The 19,855-nt window shown below is 31.9% G+C and overlaps 1 protein-coding gene across 3 annotated transcripts in view; it reads right to left on the minus strand.

The window, feature by feature from the left end:
• Positions 1–9,097: 9,097 nt before the first annotated feature.
• MGAT4C (MGAT4 family member C) overlaps positions 9,098–19,855 on the minus strand; it is a 223,334-nt gene continuing 212,576 nt past the window's right edge. For 2 of the 3 annotated variants that reach the window (XM_047867190.1, XM_047867189.1), the window contains exons 4-6: positions 19,262–19,414; positions 13,662–13,809; positions 9,098–10,439 (exon numbers count right to left, since the gene is read on the minus strand). In XM_047867190.1, the coding sequence (XP_047723146.1) occupies positions 9,298–10,439; positions 13,662–13,809; positions 19,262–19,408 (1,437 nt within the window). In that variant the 5' untranslated portion in view covers positions 19,409–19,414 and the 3' untranslated portion in view covers positions 9,098–9,297. The remainder of the gene's footprint in view (positions 10,440–13,661; positions 13,810–19,261; positions 19,415–19,855) is intronic. The other variant, XM_047867191.1, reaches the window with a different exon arrangement.

A 19,855-nucleotide genomic window follows, 5' to 3' on the forward strand; every position in this document is an offset into this window, starting at 1 on the left:
TTATATGACTGTGGACAGGTTTGTAAAACACAATTTCCCCATATGTTCTTAGGTTTAATAATAGTTCCTATCTCATATGATTGTGTTACCTATTAAATAAAATAATGAAATGAACATGAAGTCTCACTGTGTCTCATAGTTGTGTAAAACATGTTGCTTACATGTGAGAGTTATTCTGGGTGCTGAACCTACGTTAAATGATCTGTAAATTGGAGAAGATTCATTTTTGTTTCCTCTTCTTATTAGCACAGATGCCTTTTCTTTGGAACTAAAACTAACTAAATAAACTAACTAAATCTCTTAACCTCACTCTGTGGCCTCCTCTTTTACTCTCCACTAAATATGAATTATTAACATCATGATTTCATTACTCAATTTTAAAGAAACATCATTAATTTACTAAAATTAATTAAGAGTTAATAGAGGGAACTGAATGTCTTTCCTAGGTCACTCTTTAATTAAATGGGATAAAATCCAATAATTCTTCTAGTGGTTTAGTTTGCATAATGACCAACATCTGATTTTTTATATTTTTATATCTCTCTAATAGATTAATAGGCAATTTCATTAAGGATGGAAGCAACTGGTGAATTATGAATTATCTGGTAGAAGCGAGTAATATAATAAATTCTATTAAATAATAAACTTGAATGTATTATGAAATTGGCAAAATTTGGTTTTTTTTCTTGTGATCTGGAAATATAACCTAAATTATTGGGTCAAGTCACTGAAAGCCATTGAAGTGATTATGAATTAGACACATTACTTAAAAATCCTCCTACACTACTTTAAAACCTGTGAATGCTTAGTGAGGATAATCTCACTATAACCCTACAATATATTTCTTGTTACTTTTACGTCTACATGGACATAACTGTCTTCATTCATTTCAATAAACTGTGCATTCATTTCAATAAACTATCTGTCCTGAATACACTATGAAAAAAATTAATGATTTAACTACTTGAACTTACCAGATATTAATTTTCTGTGAAATCAAATGGAGGAATTTTAAGAAATTCAAATAAAAATGATCAATGTTTTGCATTATATTCTATGTGGCAAGACCAATAAATTGACTAATTTAGAATGTTGACATGTTACATAAAGTTGATATTTAACTTACTAAAACTGTGTTTTTGAATCTAAACAGTGTCTACCTCTATGACTTCTAAAACCTGTGACTAAAAACGCAAAACCGATTGCATACTTATGAGATTAAAATATAATGAAGCAGTAGCCTGTTGTGTTAAGTAAAATTGTGCTTTCCAAAATCTAATATTGTGAGAGCAATTATAACAGTTATTAAATTTACTAATGAAAATCAGAAAAATGGTGAAAATTTTATATATTTATAATAAATTTAGTTATTCATAATGATAAAATTTACATTGATAGCAATATTTTAAGTATATTCGTAAAAATACAGTAAATATTGTCAAAATAACTCAGCAAATGTTACTTTCTTCTTCTAAAACAAAATATTACATGTTAGGGTCACACCATATGAAGGGTATTTATGATTGCTATTTTCAGTCGTGCATCAGATCATTATTTATTAAGCACCTTTTTACCTGGTGGTATGCTGATTAATAATGTGTAGCTTCAGCTACATTAAATTGGTTTAGTCAACTGAGATATTTACCAGAAAGAAATACTGCAAAATATCTTTTCACTTCTCAAAGATGGTCAGCTCAGGTTGCTTTATCTAGAAGGCACTTACATTTTTTTATCAGTTTTATAAAAAACACATGACTCAAATTCTTCATTACCCAACTTACTTTAGACATCTTGCTGTAACATCCCATGGAAGAGAAGAGTTTATCCATGTAGTAAAGTGGCAAACAAAATAGACCTTCGAGTCTAATCTGGAATTCTGATTTATTTGGTCAAGTAAGAAAAAACACTAAATTTGTACTTAGTCTTTTGACACTCTCATAAATTGCATTTTGATGTGCTTGAGTAAAATCTGAGGGCTAGTACAGACTAAAAAGTTGAGTCATGATCATTTGTATCTCTGAGAGGAAAGGTAAGAATTTCTTAAGGCGAAATCATGAAAAAAAACCTTTCCTTCTGAATCCTTCCAGCTTAGGTATGTAACACCACCTCTGCTGTGATTTTTACCTTCCCAGGGTGCTCAGCAAGTTCTCCTTAGAGAACTTATTTGAAAGGAGTACCTCATCACCAGTTGGAGTTAAATTAGTGAGAGGCTGTTATCGTGGCTCATTTGATTATGATGTGTTAGGATGGAGTATTTTGAGTGGATGTTTCTTGCCTGCTTTGACTGTGTTCAAGACTGGTTACAGTAAGTCAGCAGAAAGAGGGTAGAAATGTACATTTGGGCTTATGGATTTAAGTGACTGTGTCTCCAACCTTTAAATTATAGATATTTCAAATACACACTTAAATCATAGAAAAATTCTTCACTATTACTGACAAATTTCTCAAATGATTTTCCAATATAATTACTTCTCTTAATTGATTTTCAAGGACATTAATGAGGTCATGATTGATTACTAAATTATGGTGGATAAGATTCCATATACAATAAACAAAGTTTTTGTGCCCAATTACATATGACTTAGAGCTTAAGAAATGGTGAACATTTGAGGTGAAAATTGCATTAATGTGACTTTTATATTTTTAATTTGGATATTTACTTCATATGAGAAAATTTCTTTATTGTAATTCTATACAGAGCTAAGGTTATAGATATTTTCATTTAGGGAAAAAAAAACATCATTCTTCCTATTAGCAGAAATCCATTGCCCTTTTGAAAATAACTGTCTTAGGTTGATTTATAAATCAAGGAAATGAGTTTTTGGGGAATCATCCTTCTTATGTTTATTCCTTAATTAAATAAATAGCAAAATTATTTGAATTATAATTCAAAAATATGTCCAATGTGGTATAAAAACATATGAAGGTGTAAACTCCCAATAACTTTTGTAATATTAATTGTGAAAGTGTAAAATGTAGTTTAAGTCCTTGTATTTATTTTGTAATAGGAGGAATAACATTTAAAAAGATAGACAATGGTAAAGGAATCAAGATCACTATTTTAACTTTTTAGAAATGTACTCCACTTATGGATAAAGTAAACAGTGTGAAATAACAATGCTTAAGTGTGGCAGACTATCAGTATGTTTAAAACTAGGAGGGAAAGATAGATTATTTAAAGATAGGAAAATAGGATATGCCAAAGAGTGAAGCCAGTGTGAAGCATTTCATGGGGAAAAGTATGCATTTAATGTTTTAAGAACTGTTTTCAAAAAAGTTGGGGACATATTGCAGAGTAAGTTGAATAAGAAAATTGACTTAGATGAAATTACAATAAAAGCATTTTGTAAATGTTTGCTTTGTAATAGAATTTAAAACCTTGGGTATTGAAAGCGGGATTGCCATATATGTCTGTGCAGTACTTCAGATATTCTATATCCTTGGTAATAGATGGTGAAGTGAGCAAGAAGGGAGAAGAGAAAAGTTCTTTACATTTCTTCCAAATCTTTGAATACACATTAAATTAAATATTTTTTCAATAGTTAGCTTTCAATTATGAGTGCAAATTTTTTTTATGCATTGAGTTTTGATTATTTATGCATTAAAGTTGTATTTATCTGCAGCTAGGCAGAATGATTGTAAGTTACATTGGCTATGGTAGTTAAAGCTGTAATAACACATAGTATGTTGAAAGTATAGGCTAAGGTTTCGAATGCTGTTTATTCGTTGTCATTGTTCACCCTTAAACAATCATTAAATAAAATTATAATTACCTACATATTAAATTTAATGAGTATATACCTTATAAAATTTTCATTTTAAAAGGAAAAAATATTGAGAATCTTATTAATGTATCTTTAATTCAGCTATTTAAAGAGATGGCTATTTAGGGTATTACTTTTCTTCCAAGAAGACATGAAATTTGAACATACTATATTTTTAATATGATTATATTTTTCTATAAGCATAAAAATTTGACTCATTTTATCACTCTTATAATAAAATGAATTTTGGGGAAAATTTTTGAAGAGACTACCTAGGCAGTAAAATGGGAAGCTAGAACAATAGTTCAAATAAGAAACTACTTTGGTCTCAAAAATGTATGTTTTTCAGAGTAGATGTTCATATCCAATTACCTAGAAAATGGCCTCAAATCTACATTTCAATTTCAATGTTCAAAATAGAACATTAATACATCTCAGAAGATTTTGGAATTAATGAAGGGAGTACTACTGTGGATTTAAATCATAGTAACCAGGATGAGTAGATTAATGAGGTGGAAGAGACAAGAATTTGGGGAAAGTATGACCTTGTTTTCATAGTATTTATAGTTTAGAAAGAGAATGCTTTGCAACTTATATTTTAGACTTCAAATGTTAAGAAATTAAAATAAAGTAAATTTAAACTCTAAATTCTAAAAGTGAAATCCTGTTTGGAGAGACATGGGATCCTCTAATAAACAAATAAACTTTTAAGAAATTTAGAGAATCTAAGAGGTTGTAAAAAAATTCATAATGAATTATGATTTTTAAAGAATGTGATGTATAAAATATTAAGGACATGTAACCAAAAGCCTGTTCAGAAGGGGGACAAAACCAGGAAGACAGTGTGTTAGGAAAACTAAAGCCAAGAATAAGCAGAGGTGTGGAAGTCACAAATAATACTAAGGATACACACATCTCTCAATCCTTTTCTCTGTCCTCTTGCTCTCGCAAGCATACAAATGCACTCAAATGGACATATATTCAAATATATACACACACAGTGATATCTACGGGTATACACACATACGTATATGTATACATATAGGTGTACTCACACACACACACAGACACACACACACCGATAGAGATCTATCTAGATGGAGATCCACATACCCATCTATGCAATGATGTGATAATTTTCAAACATTTTTAAAAAAGAGTTAAAAGCAAACAAAAAACAAAGAACAAGAACTAATCAAATTATGTTTTGTTATGACCTTCTTCCTTCTAACAAGAATAATCCTGAAATGAACAGAGAAGAAATTCAAAGCAGTAGAATTCTAAGCAATGTCATGGTAGACAAGGACGTATACTGCCTGTTTTCAAGTTTCAACATCATAGCCCGGATAATTTATAAGCCAGTGCACTTAAAACTTTTACCAGTAATGGAAAAAACACCAAAGAACAGAAACTTGATATTAAAAAAAAAAAAGATTCTAATAACTTCACCTCGAGTAAAATTTTAGAAACTACAAAAAGCCTTTTTTACTTAAATTTTCAAAATAAATGTATAGATTTCTTAAAAATTAATGATCATTAATACAATGAGAATATTAAGAACAAAAGATACAAATTTTGGATGAGGTTTCTAGAGTAATATAATAGAATGACAGGACTATCTTGATTTTAAGAAGGCATTTACATGATTGTATATGACATTTTTGGGACCATATAAATATAAAAAGGTGGTCAGAATCAGATTTCAAGAAGATAATGGAATTTATGATATTGATCAGGACGATGGCCTCTGGTCGTGTTTTGAAGGGCCATATCTTTTCTTACATATATAATATGGCTAAAAACAGAGGAAACATGTTTCTTGATTGATTAGTTTGTTATCTCATTTTCAGTTCTAACAGCCTACAAGGTAGAATTATTTCAATTTTATAGATGTAGGTACTAAGATTCAAAAGGGTTAAATAACTTTCCTCATGTCTGGAGGAAATCAGTAATTGCAAAACTGGATTTCAAACTCAGGTCTATGTGACCCTTCCATTGTATCTCCTGAGAGGAAAAAAAGGCACATACATCAAATTTGCGGTAACATAAAGCTGGGGAGCTATGTTAAAACCCCGAATGATGGAGTCAAGAGCAGGAAAGTATGGGACCATGGATCAGAAGAAACACTGAAATTTTCTTGAAATTAACATTAAAATTTAAAAGAAAAATTCACAGAATTGATTGAACATATACAAAATGGCAAATCATATTTTTTCAGTAATAAATGTCATGAAGTGTGAAGGTGAGCTCTGTTAGTCAATAGTATGGTGATAAAAATGAATGTAATCTTAAACTCTATTATGGAAATACTGAAAAGGTGAAGGAAGAGAATCATGCTCTTATCTTCATATGTTAGAGGACACTGAGAGTAGTGTTTTCCATATTAATCCAGGGCACCACATTCTAAAGAACATGTTGACAAACTGGCAAATATTGTGCCATATGGACATTTAGAAGACCAAGTGCTTTCCCTTTCTTATAATTTGTAAATATTTGTTTTGTTTGTATGCCATTATTGTACATTATAGTCTTTCTATGATAGCTTTATAAAAAGTCCCAGAAACAATAGTTCAGTAAGAAATGGAATGTTCTAGTCTAATAAGTGTAGCTATATGAGAAAAGTAGTTTTAAATGACACTTGGTTTCTAAATTATATTTTTATATCTGGAAAATATCTATGTTATAAAAGCTGATAGGTTTTTAGTGATACTTCAAAAGTGCTTCTATTAACACTTTCTATGTATTTTTATACCTAGACATGTTATTGCTGCTATAATGTGTGTTTTCCAAAAATGTGTAATTTCCATATTTTTATTGTGCTTTTACAAATGCTTTTCTTTGATGTTCATAAATGCTGAAAAGGCTCCCTTAAGGAGAAGAATCTTAAATGTAAATAAACTTTTTAGTCAGTTCACAATAAACAAACTGAGACATTATTTAAGGTACATATTTTGTGCTTGAACCTTGTCAGCATCTTATTTACATAGCAAATAAATACCTCAACTGTCATGGTACATTCCAGTGTTTTTTCAATAGATATTTGTAACAAAGAAAATTTTTTATATATATATGTGTATATATATATATATGTATGTGTGTATATATATGTATATGTTCATATATATACATATTTAAAAAAACTGCCAAGAGAGACATTGATGGAACATTATGCTTAATAACAGATTGAATATGATTAAACCTAATAAGTGTCTTTTTGCTCTATGTCTCCAAGACAAGATTATAGGAGCCTTATTCAGAACTTTTAAATATAGGAAATGCAACATTGAATCAAGTGAAGAATGCTTGGTCAGATTATCTTTTTGAAAAAGAAAGGTTATTTGTCCCAGTGTCCCTAATAGAGAATCTATTAAGTGGAGGTTGACCTCCACTTAATCTATAAAAAAACATAGACACATCCTTAGGTGATTGACCAGCTTATTAAAACCTGGGTTCTATAATGAAAAGATCAGGCTTAAGATAAAATGTAACCACTTTAAATCACATTTACATTTATAATTTTCTAGCAAATGTTCAATTTCGCCCTCAGCAATATTTCTTGAAGCATTTTCCAGAAGTTGATATCAATGGCTGGTCTTTGGAAACACTCTCAGAACCTAGGCAGACTCCATGAAGTTTACAATCACTTCAAGGAGTCTGCCTAAGCTTTGATATTACATGTCTTTGTTGTGTACCTTTTATCATTAAAAGTGGAGAAAGTGATTATCTGTAATTTCTGAGATATATGTAGAATATTATACAACTAGCCAGTTAATGAACGAGGATGATAAAAGCCAATAAAACAGAATATCTTTAAGTGTCTGGCAAATATCCTCCAAATCAAGGCAAAGATTATAGTTTAGTGGCAGTGTTCATTTTTTCGTACGACTTTAAGACTCAGTTGTGCAAGGAAATATTAATATTTATAGATTCACATTTTCTCTTTATTATACTATAGCAACTGGATGCAAAAAATACACAGTAGCTATTGTATCAATAAAAGAAAAAAATTCCCAATTTTTTATGAGTTTCTAATTTAATCAATTTGGATAGATTGAATAAAATGCTTTCTAATCTATAAAAACATATATATTTGAGTCTCTCCATAAATTTACCTGAAGTACTTTTCATATATTCACAGTAAGCACCTTCATCTTTGCTGTTTGTCAAAAAATAGAGAGGATCCGACAAGCTCAGGGTATTCTGAACAACCAATGTCTTTACGATGCACTAAGGTGTCCTGAAATGCTTTGATAGGACACATGGTTTTAGCACAACTGTCCAGTCCCTTATAGTAATAGTTAGCAAAGTTTGTTCTCCATTTGGGTGCATATACAAGAGCATCCTTTCGGGCACTTTTAGGTTTATTCCACAGAATGAAAATGAGACTTATGAAAGAATTATACTAGCTGTTTCAAGATAGCATGACTTACTATCTCAGACTCATGTAGAGGCGAACAGAAAGCATAATTTATGTGAGGAGCAATCTCCACATAAGGGAAAGAGCACTGTGGATATCAGAACATCCGATCTCTCGCTTTGGCTTTACTATGAACTAGCTGTGAATACAGAAAAGTTAACTGATTTCTTGGTTTCCTACTTTTCTCTTTTATAAGATGCCCATTTAAACTCTAAAAAAAGTATATGATAGATTACAACGATTTCAATTGTATGAATTTTAATACAAAACATATAAAATCAATTTCAAAAATTTTCTGCATACACTGAAAATGTAAGAATGAACTAACTACAGGCCTTCTCTAATTTCTTCTATTAAATGTAGGTACCCAATATAACTTGAAAATATCGAGCATAACTACTCTTTTTTGCAAAAGGGAAACTAGAAAAGACTGCTTCCCACAGAAAATTTATTAACAATAGGTGCTCAATTGTTTTTATACAATGAACAATGCCCCTTTTTATATAAATAATCATGGCAGAAATATTTTTAAGCCATTTTTTTTTCTTTCCATAACCTCACCTACACATAAAATTTTGCTGTAAAGACATCACTTCTATGAGGAGGTATTCATTGTAGATGCCTGGAAGTCTATGAAAATCTATGTTTACAAGAAAAAAAAATTATCATTCTAACCAACTGCATATTCACACAGATGCTTAATAAGAGCTATCTGATGACATAATGAGTTATCAATTCTTGAGGAAGTGCATACAGTTGGCCACTATTTTTTAAGACTCACCATCCAGCAAACTAAATTTTCTCATTTTGAATCCTTCATGTCACATTTTGACATTTAGTTGAAATTTTGGAACAAACACGATAACATTAAAAATATAAATGAAATTCACAACGGACTGATACTCAACTTCAGAAGTTAAAATAAACTCAAGTGTGTATTAGAGTAAAATTATGTTGACAATATGCAAATCAAAACTGCAAAAATGCTTAGGCTTTTCTTTTAAAATGTCTCATCCATTGCCTTCCCTCCAAAGGACAAAAGTAGCAAAAGAGGAAGGTAGCAAAAAAGGAAACAGGAAAGCCTGTTTTAGGAACTGGACATCTCCGTTTAATTGGCTAAAAAGTCCAAATGCTAATACTCCTAATAATCAGCCATTCCTTTTGTGTCTTGGTAACATATATCCTTATACAATGTATATCAAATGGAATTTTTTGATTCACCTCTGACATTTCAAAGTTTCCATTTTTGAATTCCCCTAGTCTTAAGTAAGTAACACATTGTCTACTTTGTTTGAAATCTATAACATTTTCCCCAACATCTAGGGCTCCATGATGCAAAATGTCATTTTGCCGATCTTCTGTTCCAGTACTCACTTTAATTTTTTTAATTAAAATTGGATTTTCAAATATAATCACAAAGACATCTCCTGCTGAAGGTGGTTTTCCCCAAAAGTACTCATCGACACTACTATAAGCCTTGCTTGCTTCATAATTTTCAAAAACATTCATGTTGGTATACAGATTTGCAGGAGGGTTATCGGGGATGTCAAATGACTCTTCTTCAAAATCATCATCCTTCAGCTTATTCTCAGTCCCTTTATATGATGAATAATAACCCATGTGCTGAAAGAGAGATGGTTTAAAACGGATCACATTTTTCTGAGCTAAAAGACCCCGAAAATGAGTCAGTAGCCAATCACAAGGCATTTCTTGATAAAACATTAATAAAAAGTGTGCCAAACGTGGGAGATCATGAGAATGATAAAGTTTCCCAATGTAGCCAAGCTTAGAGAACTCAAGAGTTACCCAGTAGGTTCCTTCAAGGGATGTAATGACTTTCTTGATGGCAGTTAAGAAATTTTTTGAACATCGAACATCATCTTCAAGCATTACATAATAGTCTGAAGTATTGGCACAAAAATTAAGCAGAAAAGCATAATCTACATTTTGCTTAGAACGAAATCTGACTCTGTCTTCTGGATCATTGTAATTTCTTTTAAGGCCATCCAGGATTGGGTAATATTCCTCTGGAGCATGTATAACTACTAATCTTCCTGCAATAATATGGTGGGCAAATTTCTGTGTAATATCCTGGACTATGACCTCACGCCAGGATGAATTAAAGTCTGCTAGATGAACCACCACTGAAATTTCCTTCAGCTCTTCATAGCTGGACTGCTCAAAAATTGACTTGATTGTCTCAAGTAAATAGTTTCCTTTTTTTCGTTTCACTGACGACAGTCCAATGGTAAGAAACCCTGAACAAAAGAATTCAGAAGGAAGACAAATTAAATGTGAAATAGGCTTTGAATAACAGAGACAAAACTCTTTTCCCCTTAGGCCTGCTACTGTATTAGGTAAATCTAGTAAATGATATGTATAGCATATTTTGTGATTAAAGTATTATGCTAAACATATAAAGCCTATAGTACTTAATACATAATTGATTTTTCTATGAAAAAAAATGTCTCTTAAGCACAATGACATATGAGCATTATTGCTGTAAACATTTGTTTATGAAATAAAAATATGATTTAAGGTGTTTTACAGCTTAATGCTCTCATATATGCCCACTAAAGAAGATAGATGTTTGGATAATATCCACACTATTAAAAAATGCAAAAGGAGAAGAGAATTCACACTTAAGGATGACAAACTGGTCTCAAATGATAAAAAGAAAATTAAGCCTAACTTATTCTTTTACACATCTTTACATTTTTCATAGAAAACATGGAATATTTTCATTTGTCTTTGATCACTGTCAGTATTTTGCACCAGAAAAATTAATAATTGGACTTCACAAGTTTATTTTGAAATTTACCTAGTATTTTAATTAGAATGCCAACAAAATTATAACTACTTTTTAAAAACTGAATTATTACTCAAATGTGTTGTACATTGTTCCAACACATGAATATCCCCATTTTTCCTTATTTTGAAACACAGTTTTACAGCAATTTGTCTGGGGAAATTTTTATTCAGACACCTAAAATCTAAAATTAGAAACTGGATATTTGTAGAAAATAAAGTAAAAGCTTGTGAAATGGCAGTTTAGTTCTAATAAGTATGGATGTCTTTTTATTGAAATATTTTCACTTTTTAAACCTCTGATTCTCACCATGATTCAGAACTGAATAAAATTTCATAACCACTCTTTGGAAAATAGTAAAATGTTTATATTCACCAAAATCACTGTTTTTTTTAAGTTTATTTATTTTTGAGAGAGAGAGAGAGAGAGAGAGAGAGAGAGAGAGAATGAGTGGGGGAGGGGCACAGAGAGAGGAGAGAACAAATCCCAAGCAGTCTCCTAGCTCTGTGCCAAGCCTGATGTGGGACTCAATCTACTAACCTGAGCTAAAATCAGGAGTCCAACGCTTAAGTGACAAGCCACGCAGGTGCCCTGAGGTCACTGTTTTAATACAGACACCTGCTTCTTGTGACTTATACAATACTGAAAGAACCCTGTCCAAGAAAAATCTTTCTCACTAGTCTGTCAGAGAGGTAGACAAGGACACATTTTGTTTAAATACCTGGATTTACCACACTAACTTCTTTTGAAAAATGAGTATGTTCTCTGGTACCATTAAACTCTAGATACCAGCCTTTACTAATAGCTTTTACAATAGTCAATGGTATCAGGTTACTTTCCACATAAAAGGTAGGAGTCTATGAACTGTACCCTTGAAATTATCTTGAAAATTTACCCTATGCAATTATCTTGAAAATTCCTAATAGTCTTTTGGGATAGCTTTGCACCTATCATCATTCCTACTTTATAGATGAGGAAACTAAATCACAGGGAGATGTGTTAACTGTGCAAAGTGTTAACACTTCGTGAGACGTAGGGTGCCAAGATCCCAAATGTGCTGCTTGTACCCTCTGTTTGTATCGCCTCTTTGTATAAAACAGCAGCATATGTGCCAACACACATTAGTAAACTGAGGATGGAGAGGGAGAATTAGTAATGTTTGCACAAAGGTAGTGTAACAGATGGAGATAAAAATAAACAGTGGCAAACTTATGCAATTAGAAGAAAGCTTAAGAGCAATCAACATTTGGAATGAAGGAATGAACGGAAGATCGACCTAAAGAAACCTGCATTAAGTTACAAATTTTCTCAACCTGGTGATCACAGACTCACGTGTACAAACATTTCTTAATGGGGAACTCGATTTCTATGGTCTCCACAAGATCTGTTAAGACATTCATGATATCACTTGTTTACTTGATTCCACGAGTCATGTTTTTCAGAGACATTTTTAAAGCAGTTTGAATCCTACAATTGATGGCATCTTACAATTAAAATGATAATGTGTATTTTCTTGGTGGCACATTAATTAGATCATTATACTCTGTAGAGTCTATAGCATCTTGAAATCCATGAAGTGTGTGTAGTATGTTACTTCTCAGATCCAAACTGCCTGTAGTGAGTTGAATAGTTTTTCTATTCAACCTCAGAATGTGACCTTACTTAAAAATTGAGTTTTTGCCGATGTAATTAGTGAAAGATCTTAAGATAAATCATATTAGATTGAGAGTGGATTCTAAATTCAATGACAGGTGTCCTTGAAGAAGAGAGGACACAGAGAGACACAGAGCAAGAGAAGTTCATGTGGAGATGGGGGCTGGGATTACAGTTATGTCCCTACAAGCCAAAGAACACCAAGAGTGACCAGAAGCTGAAAGAGGCAAGACAAGATTCTCCCCTTAACTTACAGAGGGAGAGTGACTCTGCCAGCACCTTGATTTTGAACATTTGGTCTCTGGAAACACAAGAGAATAAATTTTTGTCATTTTACACTACCTCGCTTGTGGTAATTTGGTATAGCACCTTGGGAAACTAAAACAATGACTTTCACTTTTTCAAAAGTGGTGGCAAGTCATAAAAACCAAAGCATTAGAGTTGCAAAATATATCAATATTGGGAATAGTTGTTTTTAAAATATACCTTTACAATTTTAAATAAAATTATCTTTCTCAGTCTTTCTACATGGTTCTAAAATAAATTGTTTGAAAGTTTATATTACAATTAGGCATGTTAAAAAGTTTCTTTTTTTATTATTATTCATGGATGGGATCAGTGAGTAACTGCAATTTGTGAAGAAACATTGAAATGTTTCCCAAAGAATATATTATATTAGTAAATAAAGCCCATAAAATTTTATTGCTCTACACATGAAGCCGGTTGTCATTATTTTAAAACAAAAATATTTTATGTTCTTTATTCTTGATTTAAAAGTGTAGGGATCATGGGCACCTACGTGGCTCAGTCGGTTAAGCCTCCGATTTCAGCTCAGGTCATGATCTCCTGGTTGGGTTCAAGCCCCGCTTTGGGCTCTGCGCTAACAACTCAGAGCCTGGAGCCTGCTTCGGATTTTGTATCTCCCTCTCTCTCTGCTCCTCCCCCGCGCACTCTCTGTCTCTTTTTCCTTCAAAAATAGATAAACATTAAAAAAAATTAAAAGTGTAGGGATACTTACGCTTTCTTTGTAAAGGTGTGGCAGCTAAGTAGCGATATGTGACATTGATGGCTCCTGAGAAATTCGATAAATCTTTGAAAGTATGCACATAGCGTTCTGAATTCAGCTGATGTGTGGATGTTTCCCTTATAAGCTGTTTGTCTCCTTCCTGAATGCCAAGGAGGAAGAGAAAATAAATATAATAGATGGTCATGGATTGAAGTTTCTCCTTAGGCAATGAATATATGGGGCTGATATATAACATGGTTATTATATAAATCTCAACTACTGGTACCACAAGCTGTAGATCATTATCTCTTACCTGAATTCTTACCTAAAGTCTCTGTTCCAGGCTCTCCTACTCTATTGCACTCTTTATATTCCTCTTCCATTTGCTTTTCTACAGCATACATTAATAATGGCATTTACTGGGGCGCCTGGGTGGCGCAGTCGGTTAAGCGTCGGACTTCAGCCAGGTCACGATCTCGCGGCCCGTGAGTTCGAGCCCCGCGTCAGGCTCTGGGCTGATGGCTCAGAGCCTGGAGCCTGTTTCCGATTCTGTGTCTCCCTCTCTCTCTGCCCCTCCCCCGTTCATGCTCTGTCTCTCTCTGTCCCAAAAATAAATAAATGTTAAAAAAAAAATAATGGCATTTACTTGGCCAAAAAAAAATCTCCACATGAAAATTACAACTGCCTTTATGTTAAAATTCAAATTCATCACAATAATTCAATGGTCTTAAAAACTCATAATCATCTACTTTATAGTTTCATGTAAAACTAATTCTTACTAACCTTCCCATATTTGAGTCATATTAAGCTGTTTCTTCTTCTTCAAGCATTGTTAAATAATATTACACAATATTTCTGTGTAATTCTTTCTGGATAATTTATTAATCAAGAAGTTTTAGTCAGTTACTTATATGGCCACTATAATCAAAGACTGTTAAGAATAGATAGCCATGGTCCTTGTGACATTGTGGTGTTTTTTTCAAATATCTTCAAGGTATTTTAATTAAGGTAACTTTGTACCAAGTCAAGGAAATCTCTTCAGACCTTGCATTAGTTTTTCTCACGATACATTTGCTCATTGTGTGTGTGTGTGTGTGTGTGCGTGTGCGTGTGTGTGCGTGATATTCTGTTGCAGGTGAAGTCTAATCCTTTTATATTTAAGGTGCCGATTATGTAATTGGTAATGGACTTACGTCATTCAATCTCTGGGCAAGTTTATTTAAAAAATACATATTCATATTTAGTTTAAAATATACCCCATTAACCATTACTTGGTCCTCTTTTCTCCCTTCTTCAGTATAAGTTCAATAGTAGATTTTGATTAGCTAGTCACCATTTGATCAAGTCTTTACTGATTATACATTATTAGCAAAATATCGACTTTTTTGACCTTTGTACATGGCTTACTACCATGGGTAGAATATATTTAAAGATAACCGATTTAGAAAGAATTTTGTTGTTTCTGGCAAGTTCCTACTGTACTGTGTGGTGTTATATAGATCTATTTCTACTATTCCATATAGAATGGCAAGTCAAGCCTGAGAAAGCCATTAAGAAAACAGAGAAAGTGAATGCATTAAAAACAAATTTGGTGCTCATATTATCTGCCTGTGCTCAATAAAACTTTAATTAAACCCTTGCTCTAAAAAATTAGAAAGGATTCTAATATAGTTTTTACCTCATTTGGAACATTCACCAGTTTACATCAAGTCAAATGTGAATGGAGAAAGTGACTGACTCAAAATTTAAAATCAATGGCCGGACTGGAATTGTCTTAGAATAAACATTGAGAATAGCAGGCCATGACTGGGAAGAGCTTTCAATCTGATTGTTGCCAATTCAAGATCTATTCTAAATATCGTTTCTGTATGTTCAATTATGTTTATAAACCTATACTTGGTCTTTAATACTGTATTTTTATATTTTATATTGCCTTGATAATTGCAAAAAAAAAGTTAGTCCTTTAAAATATTTATAATATATTTGCCATCTATAAGTTACAGGCTTTCAAAATATATGAAGTTATACCTTGAATTCTATATTGCTTATAAATATACTAATTGAATATCTACTTAACCCTGATTATTTCAATTTCATTATGAATAAATATGTTTATGTTTTTCTTTCTGATAACCTATATAACATTATTAAAGTTTTAAAATCCACAAATTTAGGATTGCCAAAATGTAACTAAGGACTCAGTTCAGCATCAGCCACATTAATAGTAATGAAATAGTGCCCATTATCAATAGAGTCTAGAAGAAATGTCTATAAAAATCACAGCTATCACAACACTGAATTCATTTTACCATTCTGTTCTTATGTGATGTTACATTCTAAAGGCAGTGCAGGATATTGAATATTTCTTTAAGAATTCTATCTTGAATGTGTAAAAATCCAGACCTTTTCTGTGTTAAGATAGAGTACATTCATCCTGATTGAAGGACATAACAGAATATAAAATGAAATGGAACTTATATGAAAGCACTTTATTAAATTCTCAAGAACAAGCTTCTTTACACTTTTCAGCATAAATAAATAATGCAACTTTCACCTGAGTCAGCCTTGTTGGCTGCTTTCCAGAGGCATCTACCTGAACAGCTAGGCTCTCCCTGGATACCTTCTTTCTGTAGCTACTATACTGTGGTGTATTTCTCAGTAATAAGACAAAGCTTTATGACAATCATTTTCTGGATAGGAATGCAATTCAATGGACTAGCTACAGACTAAGTATATACCCTAGTGGCTACTTTGAAGATGCTCACAGCCCAGAGGCTAAGTTGATTGGGCATGCAGCGTCTCTTCTACTTAGTTTGCCTTGGAATAGCATTTGTCTCTTACACTGAGCTTGGCTTCCTTTCCCAATGAAAGGCACATATATGCCGAATATATAAGCAATACATTAAACTATTATATGCCCAGTATTTCAGGATACAAATGGATTTTCTAGCAAAAACACAGCAGAATACAATGTACTAAGTAACTCCAGAGATCTTTTACTTGCAATTGTTTATCTGTTTTCTCTGAATTGTGACTATTATGTCCCCTGAAATAAGGGAGGCAGGAAAAAAAGATCTACTACTGTCTATGTTTAGAAAATTGTACACATTGTGGCATTCTAAAATAAAAAAAATAAATCAGATGATTTTATGAAAACTGAAATAAACACAGATAAAAGGGTCAAAGGGAGAAGTGTTAAGAAGAAACTACGTGTATACTAGTAGGTGGCTGGCTTTCCATGGATATTAAACACTTTTAGAAAAACAATATTAATGTAATTTTATATTAATTATTTAAAGAATGTTTAAATCTTTATGCATATTAGCTTTGGAATAAAAATTAGCTCCAAATGCAATTTAGGTAAAAAATCATCTAGTAAATAGTGAGAAATTAAACTAATAAAAATACTGTCATTAAATTTTCAGTAAGGTTATGCTTATATTTAACAATCATTTTAATTCACTCTTTCCACTTTAATATAAGTATTTAAAAACAATATTTTTTTAATTTGAGAGAGAGAGAGAGAGGGAGAGCATGAGCAGGGGAGAGGGGCAGAGGGAGAGAGAATCTTAAACAAGCTGCACGCTTAGCATGAAGCCGGACTCAGGGCTGTATCCCTTGACCCTGGGATCGTGACCTGAGCTAAAGAAAAGAGTTGGATGCTCAACTGACTGAGCTACCCAGACACCTTCAAATAATTTCAATTTTAAAACTAAGGAGCAATCCCTTCTCTATACTTGGGCTGATTTGTGAATTTGACTAGATATATGCCTAATATAGCCAGAGAAAATTTCATCAAGAAAGTACTCTTTAGTAAGAGCTGCTTCATTAAATCATACCTTTTTACATTAGATGGCTGGGACTGAAGTGTAGATAGAAATGTGTAAAAGAGCATTAGTATTTGATCTTCTTATAGATATATACTCTACTAGTTCTTACACATTTTATAATGAATTTGAAGAGCTTTTAAATCAACAAGATAGAAGGATGCTTGCTGCATACAATGGTCTTTTGTCTGTTTAAAATGAGACACTGCAATTGAGTTGAAAGTGTCTCATAAATGCAGCAAATCATTAAATGCAATAGGTATCCTGTTAATACCATGTGTTTCATTTACAAGATGTGATTTACTGCTACCAGTAGACACAGATGTAAGAAATAATTTTTTATTACAAAATTAAATCACTTATCAAAAGCTCTTCTAGTTAATTTATGATCTTTAATTTTATCCAGAAAAAAAAATAGCTGGGTCACATGGGTTTTTCTATATTGTCTTTAAGTCTTAAAAACCCAATAATCAGGTTTAAAGAGAAATCAAAATGCATATCATTAGTAAGTTTCTCCAATTTGCTGTGTTTACCTAAATCATCCCTAGTCAAGTTCTGTGAATCTGTGGTGATTTCAGCTATTGTGAATTGTCTGTAGATAATAGAATGAGGGGTCCACAAGATCAAGACTTATACATGAATGTAAAAGGCATAGGCAGAACCAAAATCTAGGAATCCAGCAGAATTTCATCATCAAACAATGCTAAAGGAAGTAAAATGCTTTACACAAAACTTCCAAAGAATATCTGTACCAACTAAGATCAAATGGTTAGGTTATAGGACATAGAATAGTATATGGCAAATCATGGGTAGTTAAAAAATCATGTTCAATTAAAACATTTTACTGGGAAATGCTTTTTGTGGTTATTGTCAGATTTTCTCTTGATAAGATATTAACTGAAACTTTCAGCATGCTTGCATAATGGAAAGTACTTTTTAGTCCTCTGTATGTCCAAAGATTTTAATTTTCTGAAATATGTGAACACGAATAATGGTGTAAAGATTAGGACTTTTCCAGATAACTTAAGCTCAATTCAGAATGAAAGTGAATAAGCAATAATTACCGTGTTATTCTCATCAGACATGAAATGATGTGATACTTATAACAATAACAAGTAATAGAACAAATTGAGTTCTCAGAATTAACCAGAGTAAGTCCTTTGTCCATTTCTAGAATTTAATTAAAAGTTAATTTATATGCTATATTCTAATTTATCTTTTTTTAAACTACTGAATACTTTTCACATCATTGTTTCTAGTTCTTAAAGTTCTATGTTATTTTTCAGTGAATTTAAATATACAACATGGTGGCCATTTATGCCTATTCAAAATCAAATGAAGTGTCATATATGATAACAAAATAGCATAATTAGTATCACTAGTTAAAATGTAGAATTTTGAAAATTTTGATAAGAAAATTGATAAAGGACTCATATCTTTAAGCAATTTTTAAAAATCTATATTTTTAAACTAAATCTCAAAATGGTTATATATACTATTAATTCAGCATGGTTATGATAGCTAATTTATTTATACAATATACATATTTGAACTACTATATACAGAATTAAAGAAAACATTGTGACATAAATCAAAATAATTATAATGCTGGTAATATATAATTAGTACAAAAAGTAGCTTGATAGAAAACATAAATGTCATAGTTTTGCTCAAACTAAGGTTATGCCAGCAGCCTAGGATTGAAGTTATGTTACAATTGGACTAAATCTAGTTTGACTTCAGCTTTATGTGTAACAACAAAAATAAAAAACCTCCAAAACTTACCAGAACATAGCTGTCTTCAATGTACAAGTTCATAAAGAGAAGGAAAATGACAAGAACTCCCAAAAATGACACTGTGGAACGTTTTCGCAGGCATCTCATTTTATCCAGTATTTCAAAAATATGCTTCATTTGATAAAATTTAAGCATTCTATACTGTGGAAAAGAGGCACAGAATTATTGACAATGAAATTTGGATGTAAATATTTCTTCATCATAGATATCAAAAACCAGGCCTTAATAAAATGGCACCCTTCAAATGTTTGCACTGAAATTTTCCCATTTTCACACATACAACTTTCACAGATTGTTAATATCTTAGCATAAGGTCAACGCACCAGCTTATATTGTGGAGTGGTTTGCTTGTTTGTTTTTCATGGATAGATTTTTAATATACCTAGAATTTATCTTTGTGTCTTTTATCATGTAATATGATAATTTCATTTCTTTATTTTTCCTATGGAGAGCCAATGGTCTTCCACTTTCTGTGCACTGGTTGTAACTACTAGTTACATTACCAATCCTGACTTCAAGGGTGTGGGGACGTGTAATCCTCCATGCACTGCGAAGTAAAGAAGAACGTTACTATTGTGTACC

This window comes from Prionailurus viverrinus, chromosome B4 (genome assembly GCF_022837055.1).
Source record: "Prionailurus viverrinus isolate Anna chromosome B4, UM_Priviv_1.0, whole genome shotgun sequence".
Taxonomy (NCBI): domain Eukaryota; kingdom Metazoa; phylum Chordata; class Mammalia; order Carnivora; family Felidae; genus Prionailurus; species Prionailurus viverrinus.